Source organism: Carettochelys insculpta, chromosome 18 (assembly GCF_033958435.1).
Source record: "Carettochelys insculpta isolate YL-2023 chromosome 18, ASM3395843v1, whole genome shotgun sequence".
Taxonomy (NCBI): domain Eukaryota; kingdom Metazoa; phylum Chordata; order Testudines; family Carettochelyidae; genus Carettochelys; species Carettochelys insculpta.
The window spans coordinates 662,964-683,604 of NC_134154.1; the positions used below are offsets into that span (position 1 = coordinate 662,964).

The 20,641-nt window shown below is 44.1% G+C and overlaps 1 protein-coding gene across 4 annotated transcripts in view; it reads right to left on the bottom strand.

Moving 5' to 3' along the window:
- Positions 1 to 20,641, bottom strand: part of OSBP2 (oxysterol binding protein 2) — a 208,350-nt gene that overhangs the window by 179,548 nt on the left and 8,161 nt on the right. The window contains exon 2 of one of the 4 annotated variants that reach the window (XM_075013154.1): positions 7,751 to 8,313. The exons of 2 other annotated variants lie outside the window; for them this stretch is intronic. Coding sequence is in view for 1 of the 2 variants with exons in the window: in XM_075013150.1 (XP_074869251.1) it covers positions 7,429 to 7,640 (212 nt within the window). In the remaining variant the exon portion in view is untranslated. Of the gene's footprint in view, positions 1 to 7,428; positions 8,314 to 20,641 lie in introns of all 4 variants that reach the window. One more of the 4 variants, XM_075013150.1, reaches the window with a different exon arrangement.

The following is a 20,641-nucleotide window of genomic DNA, read 5'->3' on the forward strand; positions in this document are numbered from 1 at the left end:
TATCTAATAAAAGCTGAGGATCCCCTGAATTTGTGTATGCTACTTCTATGTCTGTATCATGTCTGTAGGTAGAACAGTAAGAGAGGTGGCCGTATTAGACTGTACTCCAACAAAACAAAGCAGCAGAAATGTAGCAGTTTAAAGACTAATAAAACGATATATTCGGTGATGAGCTTTTGTGGGACAGACCCACTTCTTCAGACCTTCTTCTGTAGGCAGAGTTAGGAGTTTTAGCTCTGTAGTTATATTAGCAATGCTTTAGCGCTAAGATTCACAATAGGAGGTGTGAACGCAGCTGCAGCCAAGATAATGGGCTTAAAGGACATTGAATCCACATCTCAGAAATGTGAGACTTGTCAATGTCATGCAGCCCACTGGTCAGGTGACCTGGGCTGAGCAACGGAATTCAAATTGGATGCCCAGGTATCCATTCCACCTCCAATGTAAATGACCAGGGCGTGCTAGCAAAACCACTGACCAGTGGCATTTTGCTACAGAAGCCCACCTGGGTCAGATGACATCGACCCTCAAGGGCCTGATAGGAAGAAGAAAGGTCTTTTCCCCTCTGCAGGGGAAAACTATAAAAGGGGCCTAGTAGCATCCACCTTGGAGAAGTTTTTTGTATTGTGTTCTGTTCCAACGATCCATATTCCAGCATGCTAAGCCCACCTGGCCAGATCTACAATTCTCCAGTAACTAACATATGTGACCTGGAATCTTACCCCTTATGAGGTAGACAGAGACTTGCAAGGATGCCACCATATGACGTGGGGGGTGTGGGGAGAATTAAGTGTTTGCAGCAGAGGAAAGTCCTGAGCACTAACAGAGGAGGGGGGAAAAGCTGGAGTACATCCAATTTACAGCCCAACAGCAAGCAGCTGATTTGTGAAAGGAGCCTGGCTGTTCCCCCATCAGCAAAGAAATGGGGGACACAAGGGCAGCAGATTAGCAATGCAACTACTATGTAACTGAGGATGGAAGGGTTATGAAGGGGTTAGATTATTCAGATCTCTTTTCTGCAACTTTCTGTACATGTGAGAATCCAAAGCAATTACTGGGTAACCTGTGCAACGTTTAACTGCCACTCTACACAGCTGCTAAGAACACACACTTCCCTGGCTTTTCTCAGTTGCACATGTTTACCAAACCTCTGGCATTCAGATTTCATACCATGCATTCATCTGGTTCACTACGAGATGGAAATAGTACAAGCCTCAGTAATGCAAAAAGACAAATGCGCTGAATATAGATTTGGTCTATATTTGGAAGAAAGACCACTTTCCTTTCCCTTAGTATCACAGGAGGATGTTAAGCAGCAGCTACTAAAATAAGGTATTTAAGCCAGCAGCAGATCCCAATAACCTGTCTGCATGATTTTTAAAAAGAACTGGCTGAAGTCAACGTTGATTTCCTCCTAGTCTTGGGAAACCACAGAAGTTTGAAAAACTAATGTTGTGCCAATATTCATGAGTAAACAGGATGACCCATGTAATTACAGGCCTGTCAGTCAAACATCAATCCTGAGGAAGGTAATGGTGCATTGGATACAGACTATTACACAGAACAGGAGGAGGGGAACGTAACTAATGTCAACCACAATGAGCTGGTGGAAAACAGATCCTGTCAATTCAACTTGATTTTTCTAAGATTACAAGTTTGGATTATAAAGGTAATAGTGCTGATGCAATAGACTTCTGATACCACAGTCTCCTTGTCCTGTGTGGCTCTGCACTCAGTACCTACTTCAGAGTAGACAACCAGAAAACACTTAAAACTTCAACTGGTTTTGTACTTGCTAACTCAATTTCCCCACACTAGTAACAAATGGGAACTCTTGGATCACCACACCAGTCTTACAGAACTCTTGTCTTATTGTGCCCCTGAAACATACTGGGTTGTGTCACAAAAGGTCACTCAAACCAAACACCACTATAACTTATTAGGTGGTGAGCTTTTGTGGGACTAACCCACTTCTTCACAACTCATCAGTGGCTCCCAGTCCCAAAAGATTAGTCACTTACCCCAGATCAGCTCTTGTATCTAGTGGCCAGTTCTGTAGTAAAGAACTATTAGCTGAGAAACGGAAGTGAGAATTACTGAGAGGTTAAAACAGGTAAAATATAGGAACAGGTGAGTCATAGTTTGTAACTCCAAATAGGGGCAGTGCTATAATAAAACCACTCATTTCTCAAAAGTCTTTTCAGGGTTCCCAGATTGTTTCTGGGGACCTCTGCTTTGCATCCAGTACTCTTCCCTGGAAGAAGGGTCCAAACAGTCCAGAGATGCAGGCTCTTTCTTTCGATCAATGCAAGCTCCTGTGTTTATCACCACAACTGAAGCTGGCTTCAGTGGCACAGCCAGCTACCCCACACTACATATGAAGACAGGACAAAGCATTCAGAGAGAAATTCTCTCCTGCAACTGCAGCATATGCTCAGGCACACCAATGGCATATTTCCTCCCATCTCCCTGCTTGCATGGTGCAAGAATTTGTTTTATGCTATTTGGCTCTCCCCACCGTCCACTATTAACTTTGTTTTTAATCTGTGTGAAGCATTTTGACAACTTTGGGCTAGGATGTAAAACTGCGTTTAACCAACCGAACAGTAGAGGAGCAGCTGGAGAGGCCTCCTTAGCCACCCCTCCCCCTTCTCCAACTTCCTCCCACCTCCAGGGGCTGCCATAGATGGGGCCTCTTGCCACCATCTGCGATATAGACATGCACAAGACCGATTAAGTCAGAAAAAGGATCAGTTCTAAACAAATGGTTAAAGAGCTTTCTGAGAGATATATAGGTACTATTGAATTAAACTGGATTTGCATGCTCATCTCAGACAGTGGAATTAAACCCTTATGGTCAGCTCTCTTGCTTTCTGGAGCTCCAGTTAGGAAGTATATGCTTTCAGATGTTTGTAAGAGGTACATATGGCTTATGAAACAGTGAGGATCAGAAAGAGGAGGCCCATCTTAGGGTATGAGGAGGATGTCTGGATACATGCTACTTCTATGGCCCCCCACAGCACCTGAGCATCTCAGCTGTTATGGTGTTTACCTTCCAACACACCCATGAAGTAAAGATGCACTATTATCCTCATCTTACAGATGAAACTGGAATGCACAGTGGCTAAGTGACTTGCCAAGAGTTACACATGTTCTTTGGGGCAGAGGAGGAACTGCACCATGTTATCCCACTCCAGGGCTACGTCTACACGTGCACGCTACATCGAAATAGCTAATTTCGAAGTAGCGACATCGAAATAGCCTATTTCGATGAATAACGTCTACACGTCCTCCAGGGTCGGCAACGTCGATGTTCAACTTCGACGTTGCTCAGCCCAACATCGAAATAGGCGCTGCGAGGGAACGTCTACACGCCAAAGTAGCACACATCGAAATAAGGGAGCCAGGCACAGCTGCAGACAGGGTCACGGGGCGGACTCAACAGTAAGTCGCTCCCTTAAAGGGCCCCTCCCAGACACACTTTCATTAAACAGTGCAAGATACACAGAGCCAACAACTAGTTGCAGACCCTGTATATGCAGCACGGACCCCCAGCTGCAGCAGCAGCAGCCAGAAGCCCTGGGCTAAGGGCTGCTGCCCACGGTGACCACAGAGCCCCGCAAGGGCTGGAGAGAGAGTATCTCTCAACCCCCCAGCTGATGGCCGCCATGGAGGACCCCGCTATTTCGATGTTGCGGGACGCGGATCGTCTACACGTCCCTACTTCGATGTTGAACGTCGAAGTAGGGCGCTATTCCCATCCCCTGATGGGGTTAGCGACTTCGACGTCTCGCCGCCTAACGTCGATTTCAACTTCGAAATAGCGCCCAACACGTGTAGCCGCGACGGGCGCTATTTCGAAGTTACTGCCGCTACTTCGAAGTAGCGTGCACGTGTAGACGCAGCTCAGGTGTGTAAAATGAGAAAAGCTAAATATTAAGGCCCAATTTTTCAGAAGTGCAGACCCACTTTTCAATAGGCAGCTTCCAAGTTACACACGCACATCAGGATTTCTGCATACCTTACACACTTCCTCACCTTGCAGAACTAAGGCTGCACAGAAGCAGGTGAGGGTAAGATATCACACCCCAGCTGTGGAATCATCCTGAGAGAAGTGCAACTGCTCTGCAGAACCTCAGCAAGGACTAACAGAGTCAAAGCTGTATCCAGATTTCCTGGGTTACTAATATTAAAATTAAACTTCAGAGCAAAGTCTTGCACAATTCAACACGGAAGTGCGTATGCCTTGGTCTACACTAGTCTGTACAGTCGACGGCAGATATGCAATTGTAGCTATAGAAACTGCATAGCTAGAATCATCGTATCTGCAGTCCACTGTAAGGTCTGTCCTCACTGAGGGAGGCTGACAGGAGCATTTCTCCACTGACCCCAGAGGGATCGACTGCACGCGTCTGAACTGGTCGATCTCCCTCTACGTATAGAAAATCCATCAGTCTCTGCGAGGAAAACGGAGACACTCCTAGCTAGGTGGTCCGATACAGGGGGAGGGATACGATAGACCCATTCCACCCTTCGTTCCCTGTCCTCTCCCCTGCCCCCCCCCAAAAAAAAACAAGTTCTCTATTGATATGACATCCAGCTGAACACCTATTGGGTAAGAGTCAAAGGAGGATTCGCCTCACAAGCAACGGGCTGAACACGTTACATTCTTAGAATTTTTATCAAATGTTATATCCACACTTCACAAGCACTGACTTAGGAACAAATATTAAAGCTGCTCTTTAACCTGGATCAGCCATAAGAGCGTGCTTCTTCGTTTGCTGCCAACCAGTTGAATGCTTATCTCGTGAAACTGAAAACAAGGATTCTAGTTTCCAAGACAACCCTTCTCCAGAAGATTCGCCTTCACGATCAAGTATCAATGGCACTCAGCCCAGAAAGTCTGATGGCTCCCCATAGTTCAGATGTGGAGAGAGAATGGTGGCTGTGCACATTTCAGATTCTCAGTAGAAGTCACATCCAAGAGCTATCCCCAGTAATTCCCCAAGGAATTGTTCACATTTCGCCCCACACGACTACCAAAGTGTTGGTTCAGCATCCATTACAAAGTTTATTTTATGGCAGATCCCAAGAACATTCAAACAAAACATATGTAATGCAAATACAGCAAACAGAAATAGACATTGTTCCATGAAAGCAGCTTTAACTCACTTTCTTCCCATGCATACCAAGTGACTAGAATTCAAAACTTCCCAGTGACATCCAAGCCAAAATCCTCATTTATTTGTAAACATCCCAGCCACATTCACTTCAACAGCAGATGTGCCAATACTGAAATTTTGCCATCACCACCTCTCTTCCAAAGATTTGCTGCTACTGCTGGTTAGGAAGAAGGGGTGGGAAGAAAAGTGGATAAATTTTTGCTAGGAGACCACCTTTGAACCTGGGAACCAAAAGGGTGATACAAGTTTAAAATATATGTGGGCAGTAACAGTCTCTCAAGTCAGTGGGAAGAAAACAGAATGACAACCTGCAACATGCTGTACACCCTGCCTTCCATGCTTGGATGCTGACTCCCCTAGTACATGTCTATTGGAGGCTCTTACAAACGGACTGCAGGCTATGAACTGAAGGCATGACCAAAAATGCTTGTTCGATCAGAGAATGAGGAGGGTACCAAAGCTTCCAAAGTGCACTAACTCCAGTCAATAACACATGAGGGAAAGGGGAGTCCATAGCAGGATTTTGCTAAAGCCTCAGAGGCCTAGAAGAGAAGCTGAACTCAGTACAAGCTTACTCCATTAGCCATCATCTGAACAAAGGCACTGACTACTTGCAACTCCTGCCATTAATACTACTGGGGTGCAGCTTCAGGACTCCACTGAAGCCACTACAGCAAAAGTAAAGATACCAAAAAGAAAAGTTCTCAAATTCCAGGAGAAGCTCATCATCCCTGACAAATCTTGAGTGTCATTGAAAGACACCCTGAAAAGTCCTGCCGTGAGGGCAGGCGCCTGGACCGGATAAATTCTGAAGTCCCTTCCCATTCTAGTAGTCTATGATTCTATGCAAAGAAGTTAGGATAATTAAGTTGGCAAGTACAGTTTTGTTCTTTTGCCCCATTGTAGTATCTCATTTGGGGAACTGACATTAACTCACAGCTTAACAAAGAGTATTTAGACCCCGATGGACTGAAGGTGAAGGACGGATACATGCTGCACTGGTGCACAATCAAACTAATCCAAACCAGAGCAGGACAGAGCATCTACAGAGGGTACACGTTCGTGAGCACACCAGCTCTAGATACACAATTCCTCTTCCATCCTGATGGGCAAGAACTAATATTGCGGAGGGTGGGCAAACTAAGGCAAGAGCCACACTACATAGCAAGACTGACCCACTGAGGTCAATCTTCCAGGTTTTATTTTGTGCATGGGTGAAATGACACTCCCAGGTCTCAACACTGACCGCTGTACTCCTCACAAGAGGCAAGCAATAAGGACGGCCTAAAGGAGACACACCCTTTGACCTTCCACAGTGTGGACAGACATGGAAGTCAACAGTGGATAAATTCATTATCTATGCAATTGACGTAGCTAAAATTGTGTACACTCATCCCTTGCTGTACGAGCACAATTGGTTCCCAACTTTCTGCTCGTAGGTGAAAACTCATTAGTGGGACACAAAAGCACCATTTAATACACATTAAAGTCTCGACTGGTTCCTAGTGCACCTAGCTCAGCAAAGGAGTGGCAGCATGTGGCACTGCTTTTGAAAGGTAAGTGAACTTTGGGCTGAGGGGGCTGGAGAGGGTTAAGGGCTGGGGGCAGTTTGGAACCATGAGCAGGAGGAAGGGTTAAAACCCGGTGGCAGCTCCACTGGAAGAGTGGCGGCTAGTTCCTCTGGGCTGCAGCAGTGATACCTGTGGGGGGGGGGGTGCGGCGGGCCAGGCTGGGGGAGTGCCGGGAGCAGGCTGGGCCGGAGGGTGTGCAGGAGCTGCGGAGCGTGGCTGGAAGCACCTGACTGCATGGCTGAGGGCACCCCACCACGAGGCCAGAGCCACTTTGCCGCACACAGCCGCCCCACCACGTGGCGGGAGCCACTTTGACATGTGCAGTTGGAGATGCAAGTAGTAAGTCAGTCCTTAACTTATATGGCAGTGTGTGTTAAGGGACCAGGCCAGCTGGTGAGGTGAAGGGGGCTGCAGGCTGGCAGGGGGTGTTCAGGCTGAGGCTGGTTGGGGCCGTGGAGCTGGCAGGGATCAGGCTTTGGCAGGTTGGGGCAGCAGGGAGGGCGGGTAAGGCTCGTATTAGTCAGGGGGAGTTCACTCGTCTAGTGAACAAATGAAAGTGTATGTGTCCCTCGTTGAAGTAATGTAATCGTTTAACGAGGGATGAATATATCGGTGGTCATCTACGTCTTGTCTAGACATAGCTTAAGCCTAAACATGAATATTCGAGAACTCACCTCATGTTGCCAAAGGAGAAACTGCTTCCCAAACATGGGAGTAATGAATCTTTCCATTTTACATAAACTACAAGAGCAGAAAAAAGCATCTCTCCTCTTCCATCAACAGCCCTACAGTACTTGAGAGCGCACAGTGCAAGAGGGCTCCTCTGATCACTGTGCAGGGCAGAACTCCAGCCTTCCAATGCAAAAGAGCACTGGCTACCTTGCATAGATCCTTCTGGCCAATAGGCTCAAAGGATTAAACCTGCAAGCAGATTACGTCCAGAGAGGCACAGCTCTTCAGCCCTTTTGCTTGAGAATAGAATAAACGGTTTCTTACTTTCACTCACTGCCTCTTGCTATTATGTAAACCGTAGCAACTCAAAGGACAGGCTGGGGCTTGTTACAGCTTCCACTTGTGGCTTAGGAAAGCTCAGTCTTCTCTTGACACAAACATGTAACACTGGAAATCGCTAAACCCTCCAAGTGCATTGTGTTATCTGCTGCCATTCTCTCCCCTCAGGCGGGCAGCAATCCCTCAGAAAGGAACAGGCAATCCCAGCACCTATAGGTAAAGTAGAGAGCTCTTCTGGGTTAGGTGCCATCTGTCCAAATGTCTCTTTTAATGGGCTTCTCCAGTTTCTCCTCTTGGCAAGCTCTACAGCAGATGGAAAGTCAATAACCATGGTGCTGGGAGGAGGACAGGTGTGCAACAGTATACAGCATTCCAGCGTAGACCAAGTCATCCAAGGACATCCTTGCAGAGGGTGGTAAACCAAAGCTCCCAACTGATGACCAAACGAGTTCAGTCTGCACCTGTAGAAATCTTTCATTTGACAGATCACTTGGTCCCTGGTTTCAGCTGCCACTGTTTCCTTGCTGGTGTATACAGAAGACAGGGCACTACAACAGAAAAGAGTCAACCAATTTTTAAACAGCACAAGAATGAATAACCAAATACTAAACTATGGTTTATATAAAAACAGGACATGGGCTTGTCATCTTCCTTGTCTTCCAAGATGCACAGAAATGCTTTTGTCCTTGAAGTCTGATTTTAAGTTACTTCCATTTTTCTCTCTCGATTTCTTTCCTTCTGATTTTTTGAAGTGGGCACATACAGAGCGCCTTTTAAAAACATCTGATTTTAAACTCCGATTCAGAGAAAGATGATCTCTGGGCTACCAGCCATGGAAACGAATGTTGCAGGAAACCCATTTACCATCTCAAACTGGAACCTTAGCAATTACAAATAAATGGCTGTTTCTGCCGGTTGTTTGCTTTTATTAGGCTAAATAAAGCCTATACAGTTCCTTACTTGAAGATTGCAGAGAATGAAATGTCTGAAAAGCCAAAATGTGGGGTGACTGAGGTGCTGGGTCGGGATATCCTAAGATCTCCTTTCCTTAACTAAGTGAAGGAGCAGTGGCAGTTTGGAGAACCAACGTCAGATGTTAATCATAGAATATTAGAATCCTAGGGCTGGAAGGGACCTCAGGAGGTCATAGTGTTCAGCTCTCTGCCCAAAGCAGGATCAACCACAACTAAATCATCCCAGCCAGGACCTTTTCAATGTAGGACTTAAATACCTATAGGGATGGAGATTCCACCACCTCTCCAGGTAACACATTCCAGTGCTTCACCACCCTCCTGGTGAAACAGGTTTTCCTAAACAGTTTACCTCTCCCCTCTGTAACTTGAGACCATTGCTCCTTGCTCTGCCATCCATCACTACTGAGAACAGCCTCTCTCAATCTTCTTCGGAACCCCTTTCAGGAAGCTGAAGACTACTACCAAATTGCCCCTCGGTCTTCTCTTCAGCAAACTAAAAAACCGCAAATCCCTCAGACTCTCCTCATAGGTCATGAGCTCCAGCCGCCTTATTTTTGTTGCCCTTTTACTCTTTTACTTGCGGGAGAAAGAGGAGATACTCATCGGAATTACAGGTCCAGTTTAGTGTTAACTGGCATTATGTGCTGTCACTAGTTTAAATTCACCTATATGCTCTGCCACTAGATAATTCTGAGTATGCTTGCTAGTAACATTAAATTCCCCAGACTATAAACTCCTCCTTGACATTCCATGCTACCACAATCCTGCTGCTTTTCCACCTTCCGGATTCCTTTACTACACATCCCACATGACACCCCTAGAACAGCCCCCTAAGGTCTCCCCGACTCTTAGGCCTAATCTACACAGCCCCATTGATCTAACCTATGCAACTTCAGCTACATGAATAGCACAGCTGAGGTTGACATACTAAGGTCAGTAGGGGACACTCCTCTGAGAACTCCGGCTGCTCTTCTCATTCTGGTGGAGTACCACAGTCAAAGGGAGAGCTCTCGGAGGTTGATTTATCACATCTAAGCCGACACCATATATTGACTACCAGTGGATTGATCACTGCAGCCTAGATCCACCATTTAGTGTGGACAAGTCCTTATTTAGCAACATATGTAGGGCAGCAGACACGAAACATGAGAACCAAAGTGCAGGCTGACCTAACCACCCCTTCTGGAGCTGCAGAAAGTGGGCCGCCCATGCAGAAAGCATGTAACCTCTCAAGGCTTTAAATCCGCAAGATGGCTTGGCACTTCTGTACTGGTTTTCAGTTCATCTGATGTTAAAGCAACCACAGCTTCAATCATTCTGGGACAGGGAGAAGGGCAGGTTCAGCCTATTCAAACTGAAAGACATGGTCCAGGTTGGTGACTTGCTCAAAAAGGGGAAACATGAATGCTGATTTCTAGCTATTAGACCATGCTGCTTCTTAAATGGATCATTTGTTCCATCTTAAAACATGCATTTTTACACCCAAAACCCTTTCAGAGATATAAAGAAAAAAAACGTGTGTTTTAGATATGGACCAGTGAATTCTCTTTTGGGATAATGTAATTATAAAACTTCTCCTGCAGAATGGAATTTCACTTCGGCATGAGTCCATTCATTAATGAACACTTCTAACTTTGTAGCAGATATAAAAGAAATCACCCCCCACTTTATCTGAGGAAGATATCCAATCGGAAGCAGTTGTACTTACAAATAGCTAGCAAGAGACATTATGGAGAAAGCCCTTCCCTTAAATCCAAAAGCTTGTCTGCAGGCACAGCCATTGCCTTCTTCTTCTGGTGTGTGGTGGGGTTTATGTTTGTTTGGCCAGGGCTTTTTGGGTTGTTTTGGGGGTATTTTATTTCATTTCTATAGAAACAGATTAAGAAATCCAATTGCTGAAAAAGGATTACACATCCATACATGTACACTATAGGAATATTTTACCATGCATGATTCTCACATTACTTTTAAAAGCACTGCTAGGTTTTTCCCTAGAAATTAAAGGGCACTGTATTTTTATAATAAATGTTATCAAGTACATTAAAGTACCTTCGCCTGGCTTTGTTTTTAAATCAATTCTTACTGAGCAGCAGTCAAATTTGGCAGCAGACCTATCCAAAGAGACAAATGCAAAGTTTAACAATGCATTCAACTTGTACACAAGCTCTCTACACCTCTTGGTATGAAAATCCCAGTGACATGATACTTGAAGGATTTAGACTGTTGCCCAACCAAAGAGAGCTGCCATCTTCAATTTGAATTATTGATCTAGCTATCTGGCAACACAAAAAAAAGTGCAACTAGAACAAACTTCTTCTGGACCATACAGACAGGTGCAACCCTTTAGGAATACATTAAGCAAAAGTACATAATACCTAGATTTTGAAAAATTTATCAATTCATACTTGATCATTTTTGGTCAGTTTTACAGCTGACTGCACAGCTGAAACCAGAAATGTCTATGAATTTAAAAAAAGCAGTGATTCAGACTTACGGCATTTAACCTGTGCTGAAAATGAGACAGAAATGGGTCTGGAAAGGTGAACATTCTTGTTCCATCAATACAATTTCATATGCGGAGTTGATGGATAGACTCAAAACTAAGTATGGTGTGTTCAATGTTGAGAAAGTATACCAGCATGTTTTCTTTTGAAATTAAAAATCCACTGCTTCTTACATGCTATTTAATAGTAATTTCTGCCACTAGCAGAACATTAGCTTATAACAATTTCAAGCCCTTAAAAAGAAGGTACATTAAAAGTTACAAGATGGTGCTAGGCTAAGGATTATGAGAGGTAACACTCCATTCAGGCAATTTCAAGATTATAGTTCCTAAAGTCACAATAATTTCCCTTCACTTGAATGCCATGTATCTTCTCCACAGCAAACACCCAATTATTCCATCTTTGAGCACACAGTGTACACTGCTATGTAACAAAGCAGTGAGAGATTGTATGTTTCCATAAACAAATTTATGGTTACAGAGAGCAAGAACCCAAACAGGACAACATAGGAAAACTAATTCAGCTAGCAGAAATGCAGTTGTAAAATTTGAAAGTCAGAAACTTCAGTTATCTGAACTAAATGTACCCATGAGTACTGTTCACATGTCTTATGGTGGGGCATAATCTTAGCAATGGCAGCTAGGTGCTGTTTCTACAGTATGTATGAGAAATAATTTGTCACTGTAAATGACTGGCTGAAGTGGAGGAAAGCATGTTTGCGTCAGTGGTGGCCTAAGAGAAGATACCACACCTCCTTAGAGTATGGCCATTCATGATATTTCCAGTGTGAACTAGAACCAAACAGATCCAATAGTTATTTACAGCACAGTTGTTAAATGACGTTTTGTTTACAAGCTGAGGTGACAGAACGTGCCCAGAAACATTTAGTTAAACAATGTTAGAAAGAAATAAGACAAGTATTTTCCTGAAAATTGTGTTACTCAGCCAGTCTACCCATATAAAGCCAATCTGGGGGTAAAAAGAATTACAAGCCCACATAAAATAGACACAAGTTTAAGATGTTTGAAAGCCAGGACTGGCTACCACCAGCAGGAAGCCCAACCATTGAATAGGCAAACTGCTGCACAATCCAGAAAGCAAACAAACGTCTTGTAAATTCCATCCCACAGGGTAAGAAAGCCCTTTTAGAAATGCCCAATCTCAAGCTCACTCTCCTGTGAGATGCAGGAGCTCCATAGATTCCAGAAAGTTAGTTCTGTGTGAGTACCTATAGATCCCAACTAGCACAGGAATTAATTATTCCACAGCATTTCAGAGTGCTATTCGTCTTGGATCAAGCTCATTCTGTACTTCAACCAAAAGCTTTTCAATAAAGCTACATAGGGCTTGCTGTTTTGGAAGGCTGATGTAATTTTGAAAAAAACGCCTAGCTTGGCTAGTTTAACTATTCCACTAACACAATATACGATAAGCAACCCCGGAATTTCACTAACTGTTACATTTGGGTCCTGAAAAGCACATGGAGTAGGGGATGGGTGCAGCTCACCACCCACACTCCAAAAACTGTGATAGCAACACTGGTCTTGTATACCCCCCCCAAATTTTACCTCGCTTAAAAACCAGTTGCTTACAAAACCAGACAAAAATACAAAAGTAATTTTTAAATTATTCTTTATGTATTCTATCTTCTAAACCTACCCCCTTCCCACTAGCATGCATTATGTTAGGCATTTCGGCATCGGCCTTCTTGGCGAAGACTGAAACAAAGAAGTCATTAAGCAGCTCTGCCGTTTCCAAATTTCCTGACATTGTTTCTCCATCCTCACTGAGTAGTTGGCCTACCCTGTCCTCAGTCTTCCTCTTGGTTCTAATATATTTATAGAATGACTTCTTGTTACCCTTTATGTCTGTAGCTAACTTGAGCTCTTTCTGGGCCTTGGCCTCTCTAATCTTGCCCCTGCATACATGCATTGTTTGCTTATATACACCTTTAGTAATTTCTCGTGCTTTCCACATTTTATACAACTCCTTTTAGATTTTGAGATCATGCAAGATCTCCTAGCAAGCCAAGGCGGCCTTTTACCATACTTTCTAGCTTTCCTATGCAGCAGTATAGTTTGCTTTTGGGCCCTTAATAATCTCCCTTTGAAAAACTGCCAACTCTCTTCAGTTGTTTTTTCTCTTACTCTCACTTCCCAGGGGACCTTACCTACCAGCTCTGAGTTTACCAAGATTTGCTTTCCTGAAATCCACGGTGTCTATTTTGATGTTCTCTCTTTCACTATTGCCTGGAATCATGAACTCCGATGTCATGGTCACTTTCTCCCAAACTACCTTCCACTTTCAAATTCTCAATGAGTTCCTCCTTATTTGTAAAAATCAAATCTAAAACTGCTTCCCCTCTCCCCCAGTAGCTTTTTCCACCTTCTGAAATAAAAACTGTCATCCATGCAGTCCAAAAACTTTCTGGATATTCTGTGCCTCGCTGTGTTAGTTTCCCAACTTATGTCTGGATAACTGAAGTCCCCCATCACCACCAAGTCCTGTGTTTTGGATAATTTTGTTATTTGTTTACAGAAAATTTCATCCATCTCTTCTACCAGGCTAAGTGGTCTGTAGTAGACCCCTGTCACGACATCACCCTTGGTTTTTTACCCCTTTTAACTTAACCCAGAGACTCTCAACATGTCTGTCTCCTGCGTTCATCCCCACCTCAGTACAGGTGTGCACATTTTTGACATATAAGACAACACTGCCTCCCTGTTTACCAGGCCTGTCCTTCCTGCGTAAGTTGTACCCTTCTATACCAATATTCCAATAACGTGTATTATCTCACCCAGTTTCTGTGATACCAATTATGTCATAGTTATGTTTGTTTGCTAGGATTTCAAGTTCTTCCTGCTTATTACCCATACTTCTTGCATTTGTATATAGGCATCTAAGATACTAATTTTCTTTTGCCCCCCAGTTCTGCCTAGTCCCTCTTTTTCTCTGCTATGATAGCCCATGATCCCTCCCATTTCCAAACCAACTCCCAGGTCTCCAGGATTTTTACTTACCTGTGGGTTTTGGTCACCTGTCCCCATTGAATCTAGTTTAAAGCCCTCCTCACTAGGTTAGCCAGTCTTGATCCAAATACATCCTTCCCATTCCTCAAAAGGTGAATTCCATCCCTGCTTAGCAGTCCTCATGGAACAGCATCCCATGATTGAGGAAGCCAAAGCGCTCCTGGCGACGCCATCCTCACAGCCAGGCATTCAACTCCAGAGTGCGCTTCTCTCTGCCTGGGCCCCTACCCCAGACAGGAAGGATTGAGAACACTAACTGTGCTCCCAACTCCTTCATTTCAGTGTATATCATCTTATATATAACAGTACAAACAAATCATTTAACGACATTTTACTTTATAGTGACTTTGTCAGTGCTTCTGCAAAGAGGCAAATACCAAGATGAGTTGACGTACCCCTGGAAGACTTCTGCCTACACGCAGGGGTACAAATACCCCTGGTTGAGAATTAACTCAGCTGTTACCACTCAAAAAAGCTCTTAGAGCCACTGAGATAGCTCTCTGAAAAATTCTGCTTGACGTTCAGCAGCCATCAAAAAGGTTAACAGTTTGTTAAACTATAAGAAAAGGGATAGAAAATAAAACAAAAAACCAATGCCACTCTGAATCCATGGTGCACCCATACATCAAATACATTGTCCATTTCTGGTCACATCACCTCTAAAAGGATATATAATGGAACTGGAAAAGAAAGGCTAAGATGAGCCAGGAAAGAAAGGTTAAGATGAGCAAGACTATGGAACAGCTTCCATGAAAGTAGAGGTTAAAAATATTAGGGCCATTCAGCTTAGAAGAACCAACTAAGGAGAGATATGACAGAAGTCTAATAAAAATGGAGAGATGTTATCCACCCTTTCATCAGATACAGAAGCGAGAGGTAACGCAATGAAATTAATAGGCAGTGGAGCAAGTACACTTCACATAGCACACAACTCACCTGTGGGACTTACTGGCATAGGATGTTGTGATGACCAAACAGGATAGGTGCATTGATGCCCATTAGCCAAAAGGTCAGACACAAAAATCCATGCCTGGAGCGACACTAACTGCTGGCTACAAGAAACTGGGAGCAGAAGACGGGTATGTTATTTCCCTGGCCTATACACTCCTTCTGAAGCTCTGGTACAAGACATTGCTGGAGGCAGGACACTGGGCAAGATGGTACGTGATCTGACCCAGCCTGGCAGCTCTTTTCTTTGTATGTTCTTATGAAGGGCCAGGATAACAACGCCGAATAAAACAACTCAAATCTAGAGCTAATAAATTGCCAGATGCACTAAATCCAAATTACACAACACTGCAATGTTGTATCACCCTATGCTATTTCCTTTCCTGAACACAGCTATATTCGTTTGCAATTTAAAAATGATCCAACAGATTTTTGCCCAAAGCCATTCTTTGAGTACTGTCTCCCATTTCCTGGTCAAAAGGTGTATCCCAGAGGAGTCGAAATTTGAGAGATTACAGCAGCTCTTTCTTACTAATGTGACATTTGATATGAAACACATATGACCGGGAAGGAGAAAATATTTAACTTACATAGCCATGTATTGTTGCACCCAGCCACATGGTATTGGCCTACAATACACTGTTCGCTTTACATGCTCTCCTAGGAAGCACTCCCATGGTAACCATTACCACCACCAAATGCCTAAAAAGAAGACTACTGGAGACCCCATTTGGGGCCACATGGCCCTGCCAGTTCTCCCAACCATTTACCCTTATGCAAGAAATCACACAACTCAGCTAGAAATCTCAACGCAAAGATGTTACAGTCCGTAGTGTATAATTACCGTTGCTATGGCAAGCTATTTTTGTATGAATTATTTTAGGATCAAGTGGCAGAATTGATAACATCCACGCAAGCCATTAAAAAGATGAAGGTGATATAGTGGGCAGAAACCTGAGTAAGACTGCGCACTAACCAGCACCTGTGTCCTGGTCAAACTGGAAATGGTTGATACAGCAAACCTGTCTCCTGGCACTGGACCAAGCTGAAGAAGTTACAGTGAAGATACGTTTCCCTGCCTGCTGAAGGAGACTGCAGAAATTCATTAGCGTAAATCTTACAGCCATAACAAGAAGTCCTGTGGTACCTCATAGACTAACAGATATATCAGAACATCAGCTTTTGTGGGCATCTGACAAAGTGGGTCTTTGCCCACGAAAGCTTATGCTCCAATATATCTGTTAGTTTATAAGGTGTCACAAGACTGCTCATTGTTTTTTTGGATACAGACTAACACAGCTACCCTCTGATACTTACAGACATAGACATGGACTGAACTTGGGACGGCAGCACGGGGGCAGCACTCACATTCTGGATGGCGTCCTCCCCTCTAAGCAAGCCTGAGTCACTTCCTTTAAACTCCCCCCTAGAACCGGGAGGAGGCAGACCCAAAGGCTGGATCGTTTCTCCAGCATGTGCACAGGTTGGCAGTTGACAGCCACATTACAGCTCAGTTTTAACTCCCCGTGTTTCTTATATTCCTAGAGATCTTTTTATCCAGGGATCTCAAGTCACTCTACTACTACTACAAGTCACTCTACATGCATGCAAGGTTGCCAGAGGCCCATGAAATTAGGAAACAATACAAGAACTATGAGAAGTTAGAGCCTGCCCCAACCCACTCACCCACGCAACTAACAACTGATTCTTGAAATCAATTCCTAGTCATTCCTCTGCTCCAACACCAAACCCAGTACCTTCTGCTCAGGATCCCTGTAAGGTAAAAGGTTTGCCTCCTCTTCTCTGCCTTAATCCTATCAAAGGCTACATGCCACAATCCACCTGGGTTAATCTTCATCTTATTTTCAGCCTGACCAGCTAGAAGGATTTGCACAAATCCAATGATAGGTGTTAAGCCTGGATCAGTTTTTCATTGGTTTGTAATAATTGCCTCTCTCTCAGGATAATTTACAAAGGTGCTCACCGCCCAGATGCCTCTTGAACTTTATCTCAGGCAATCAAGCTAGAGCAAGGCACTAAAAAAGTGACTTCGCTGCAGGACCAAGCAGGAAGACCATCAGCTCAGACCGGCATTTCTCAAACATGTCACAAGGAAAGAAACTGAAATTCACAATCCTGGTAAATTACCTCCCCCAACCACCTTTCCTTCTGGGTTCAGAGGATTAAGAGATCCCCATGTATTAAGTCAGTAGCAAAGAAACAGTGTACATGACTGGCAATGCACTGCACTTACAGCCAGTCTTTAACACTGCAAGAAGCCTCACCACAATTAAGCAAGTAACATGAATGCATCATCAGCATGGCACAGAGAGATCAACGGTCTTTCTAAAAAGTAACAATTCCAAGGCCATGCTCCATCCAGCCATATCAGGGAGTCTGAGGAACACCTCATAAGAGCAGCACCATAAGAGAACCATGTCATCTGTAAATTGGGTAGGGCCCTGACTATAACATCATCAATTAGTATATACAGGCCAACATAACTCAGAGCATGAGAACAGGACTGAGACGGTCTCAGCAATACTACTTGCAAAAAAAGGGAAAAGAAACCAAGAGAACACACTGAGAAATCCCCTGACTGTTCTCACTGCACAGGCAAGCTGAGGTTCACTGTTTGGCAGCCTTGTACCAGCCCTTAACAAGCCAGTTCTGGTTACGACTAAAACCAACCAATACTAAGAACCAAGGGTTGGCAAGTTTCCCAGCCCCTAACCATCTGCACAGGAACAGAGGAGTTCTGCCTTAACCAGTCCTAACTACAGGCAGCACCTGGGGCTGTGACATCTTCCCCCATCCAGTTCTGGGTCAAATCAACTCAATGCGCTTTGAGAGAGTGCAACTGAACAGTGTTGCGAACTGTATAAAGTTAGCATAACTAACATGGCTTCTGTAAGGCTAAGTGCCCATGTGATTGGCTCCGCTTGCTGACTCCACTTGCTGGCAGAGAAGCTGACCATAGGACGACCCCACTCAGGAATGAACAGCACGAACTGCAAGGAGCTGGAAGGAACTGGATCTAACTGAACTAGGAGTACTGTGTCCTGTCAAGATAGGATGTTGAAAAATTATCTTTTTGTCCCGTTACTGTAGCCTATATCCAATCAAATGTATCCTAGTTACTATCAAAACAAAAAGCAGTCAAGTAGCACTTTAAAGACTAGCAAAATAGTTTATTAGGTGAGCTTTTGTGGGACAGACCCATTTCTTCAGACCATAGCCAGACCAGAAGAGACGATGGTCTGAAGAAGTGGGTCTGTCCCACGAAAGCTCACCTAATAAACTATTTTGCTAGTCTTTAAAGTGCTACTTGACTGCTTTTAGTTTTGATAGTGTATAGACTAGCATGGCTTCCTCTCTGTTACTATCCTAGTAACTGTGTTTGACCAATCAGCTGTATGCAAGTTAAGACTATAAATGTTCCATTACTTTGCTATACAGAGTCCCTCTCCCTGAAGAGGTACCTTATGCGCATAATAAACACCTTGTAATTCTACCCCAGAGAAGTCTCTCTCTCTCTCTCATTTAGCTGGAACACTGTCGTTTCTTTGACAACAGGAAGCAAACTGACCAAACTTGCAAACAAAATGTTGATCATGACAGACTCTTCCTATCTCATTCCACCCAAAGAGGAAGAAGCATCATGCTGCCAAATCCCCTCTGACCCACCCCCTGCCTCAGCAATGCAGCTTTATAGGGCACCCATGAATCCTCACAGGGAGAGTTTGGGGTCCATCTGAATGCCTTGCCTGCACCAGCAGGCTACAAGACATGCCATTCTTCTGAGCTGGCTAACCCATGTCACCAGTGGGACGCCAGGTGAAGCAAAATGAGGCCACCACGTGAAAATGAGAAATCCAAGAATGATCCTAGTTAAAACAATCATTAAGTACAATTAGTAACAGAAAGGAAGCCGTGCTAGTCTATACACTATCAAAACAAAAAGCAGTCAAGTAGCACTTTAAAGACTAGCAAAATAGTTTATTAGGTGAGCTGTCGTGGGACAGACCCACTATGGTCTGAAGAAGCGGGTCTGTCCCACGACAGCTCACCTAATAAACTATTTTGCTAGTCTTTAAAGTGCTACTTGACTACTTTTTGTTTTGTAAGTACAATTAATTCTCAAATTGCCATGCTGCAATGGGACTGTCCTCTCCTCAGACTCTGAGGAGCTCAACAGCCCTCCAAGATGCTGAAACATGATCAAAAGACACTGCCTAAGCACTTTACCCACATAGCAGGACAATCATCATGTCACATACAATAGCTTCAATGGGATAATAAAGCCTCCACTCTGGGTTTTTCAGGAGAAGGAAGTAGTATATCAGTCTTAGTCTGTTATTACAATTGTGCCTCTCTCAGATGACCCTACAAACCTTTTTCTACTTGACTGTGTACCTTGATCGACACAATTAGGTATTATTAGCGGGAGGTCTTCTACACGTGCCTTCCAATTCTGCCAGAAAGCATTCTCCAACTGCCAAATCAGTGTGCTGCCTCTACCCCGCTTTGGATGGGACCCTTCCAAACTGTTTCAGGATTCCCTCTCCCAGGTCCCCCTTAAATGTTTCTAGGTCCCTGCCATCTCCTGTCCTGGGCAGAGATTTGAACAGTGCACACCTACGTAATCTACACTGTCACATCTGCAGCAAGCTTATCTCCCCAGGCTTTGCTTTCGCATTGACGACTATGACTAGTGCAATTAACACACTACTCCTCTTATGCAAGCACCTTTATTTTTCAGGTAAAAGCATTATAAGAACATAAGAACCAAAGGTCCATCCAGCCCAGTATCCTGTCTGCTGCCAGTGGCCAATGCCAGCTGCCCCAGAGGGAGTGACTTCAACAGACAACGATCTGTCTCCTGCCATCCATCTCCAGCTTCTGAAAAACAGAGGCCAGGGACACCATTCCTTACCCATCCTGGCTCATAACCATTAATGGACCTAACCTCCATGAATTTATCTAGTTCTTTTTTGAACTCTGTTACAGTTCTAGCCTTCACAGCCTCCTCTGGCGAGGAGTTCCACAGGTTGACTGTGCGCTGCGTGAAGAACTTCCTTTTATTTGTTTTAACCTGCTGCCCATTAATGTCATTTGGTGTCCTCTAGTTCTGATATTATGGGAACAAGTAAATAATTTCTCCTTGTTCGCTTTTCCACACCTCTCATAGTTTTATATACCTCTATCATATTCCCCCCTTAGTCGTCTCTTTTTCAGTCTCTAATCTCCCTTCATATGGGTCCCATTCCAAACCCCTAAACATTGTAGTTGCCCTTGTTTTCTAACTTTATAGAAAACACACAAAAATCAAACTTCCCATGCATATGCTAAAAGCTCACCAGAGGTTATCTAGCAACCTTAAGGGGCCCTAACGGGCTAGGATCTTTCCAGTTTTTCTGC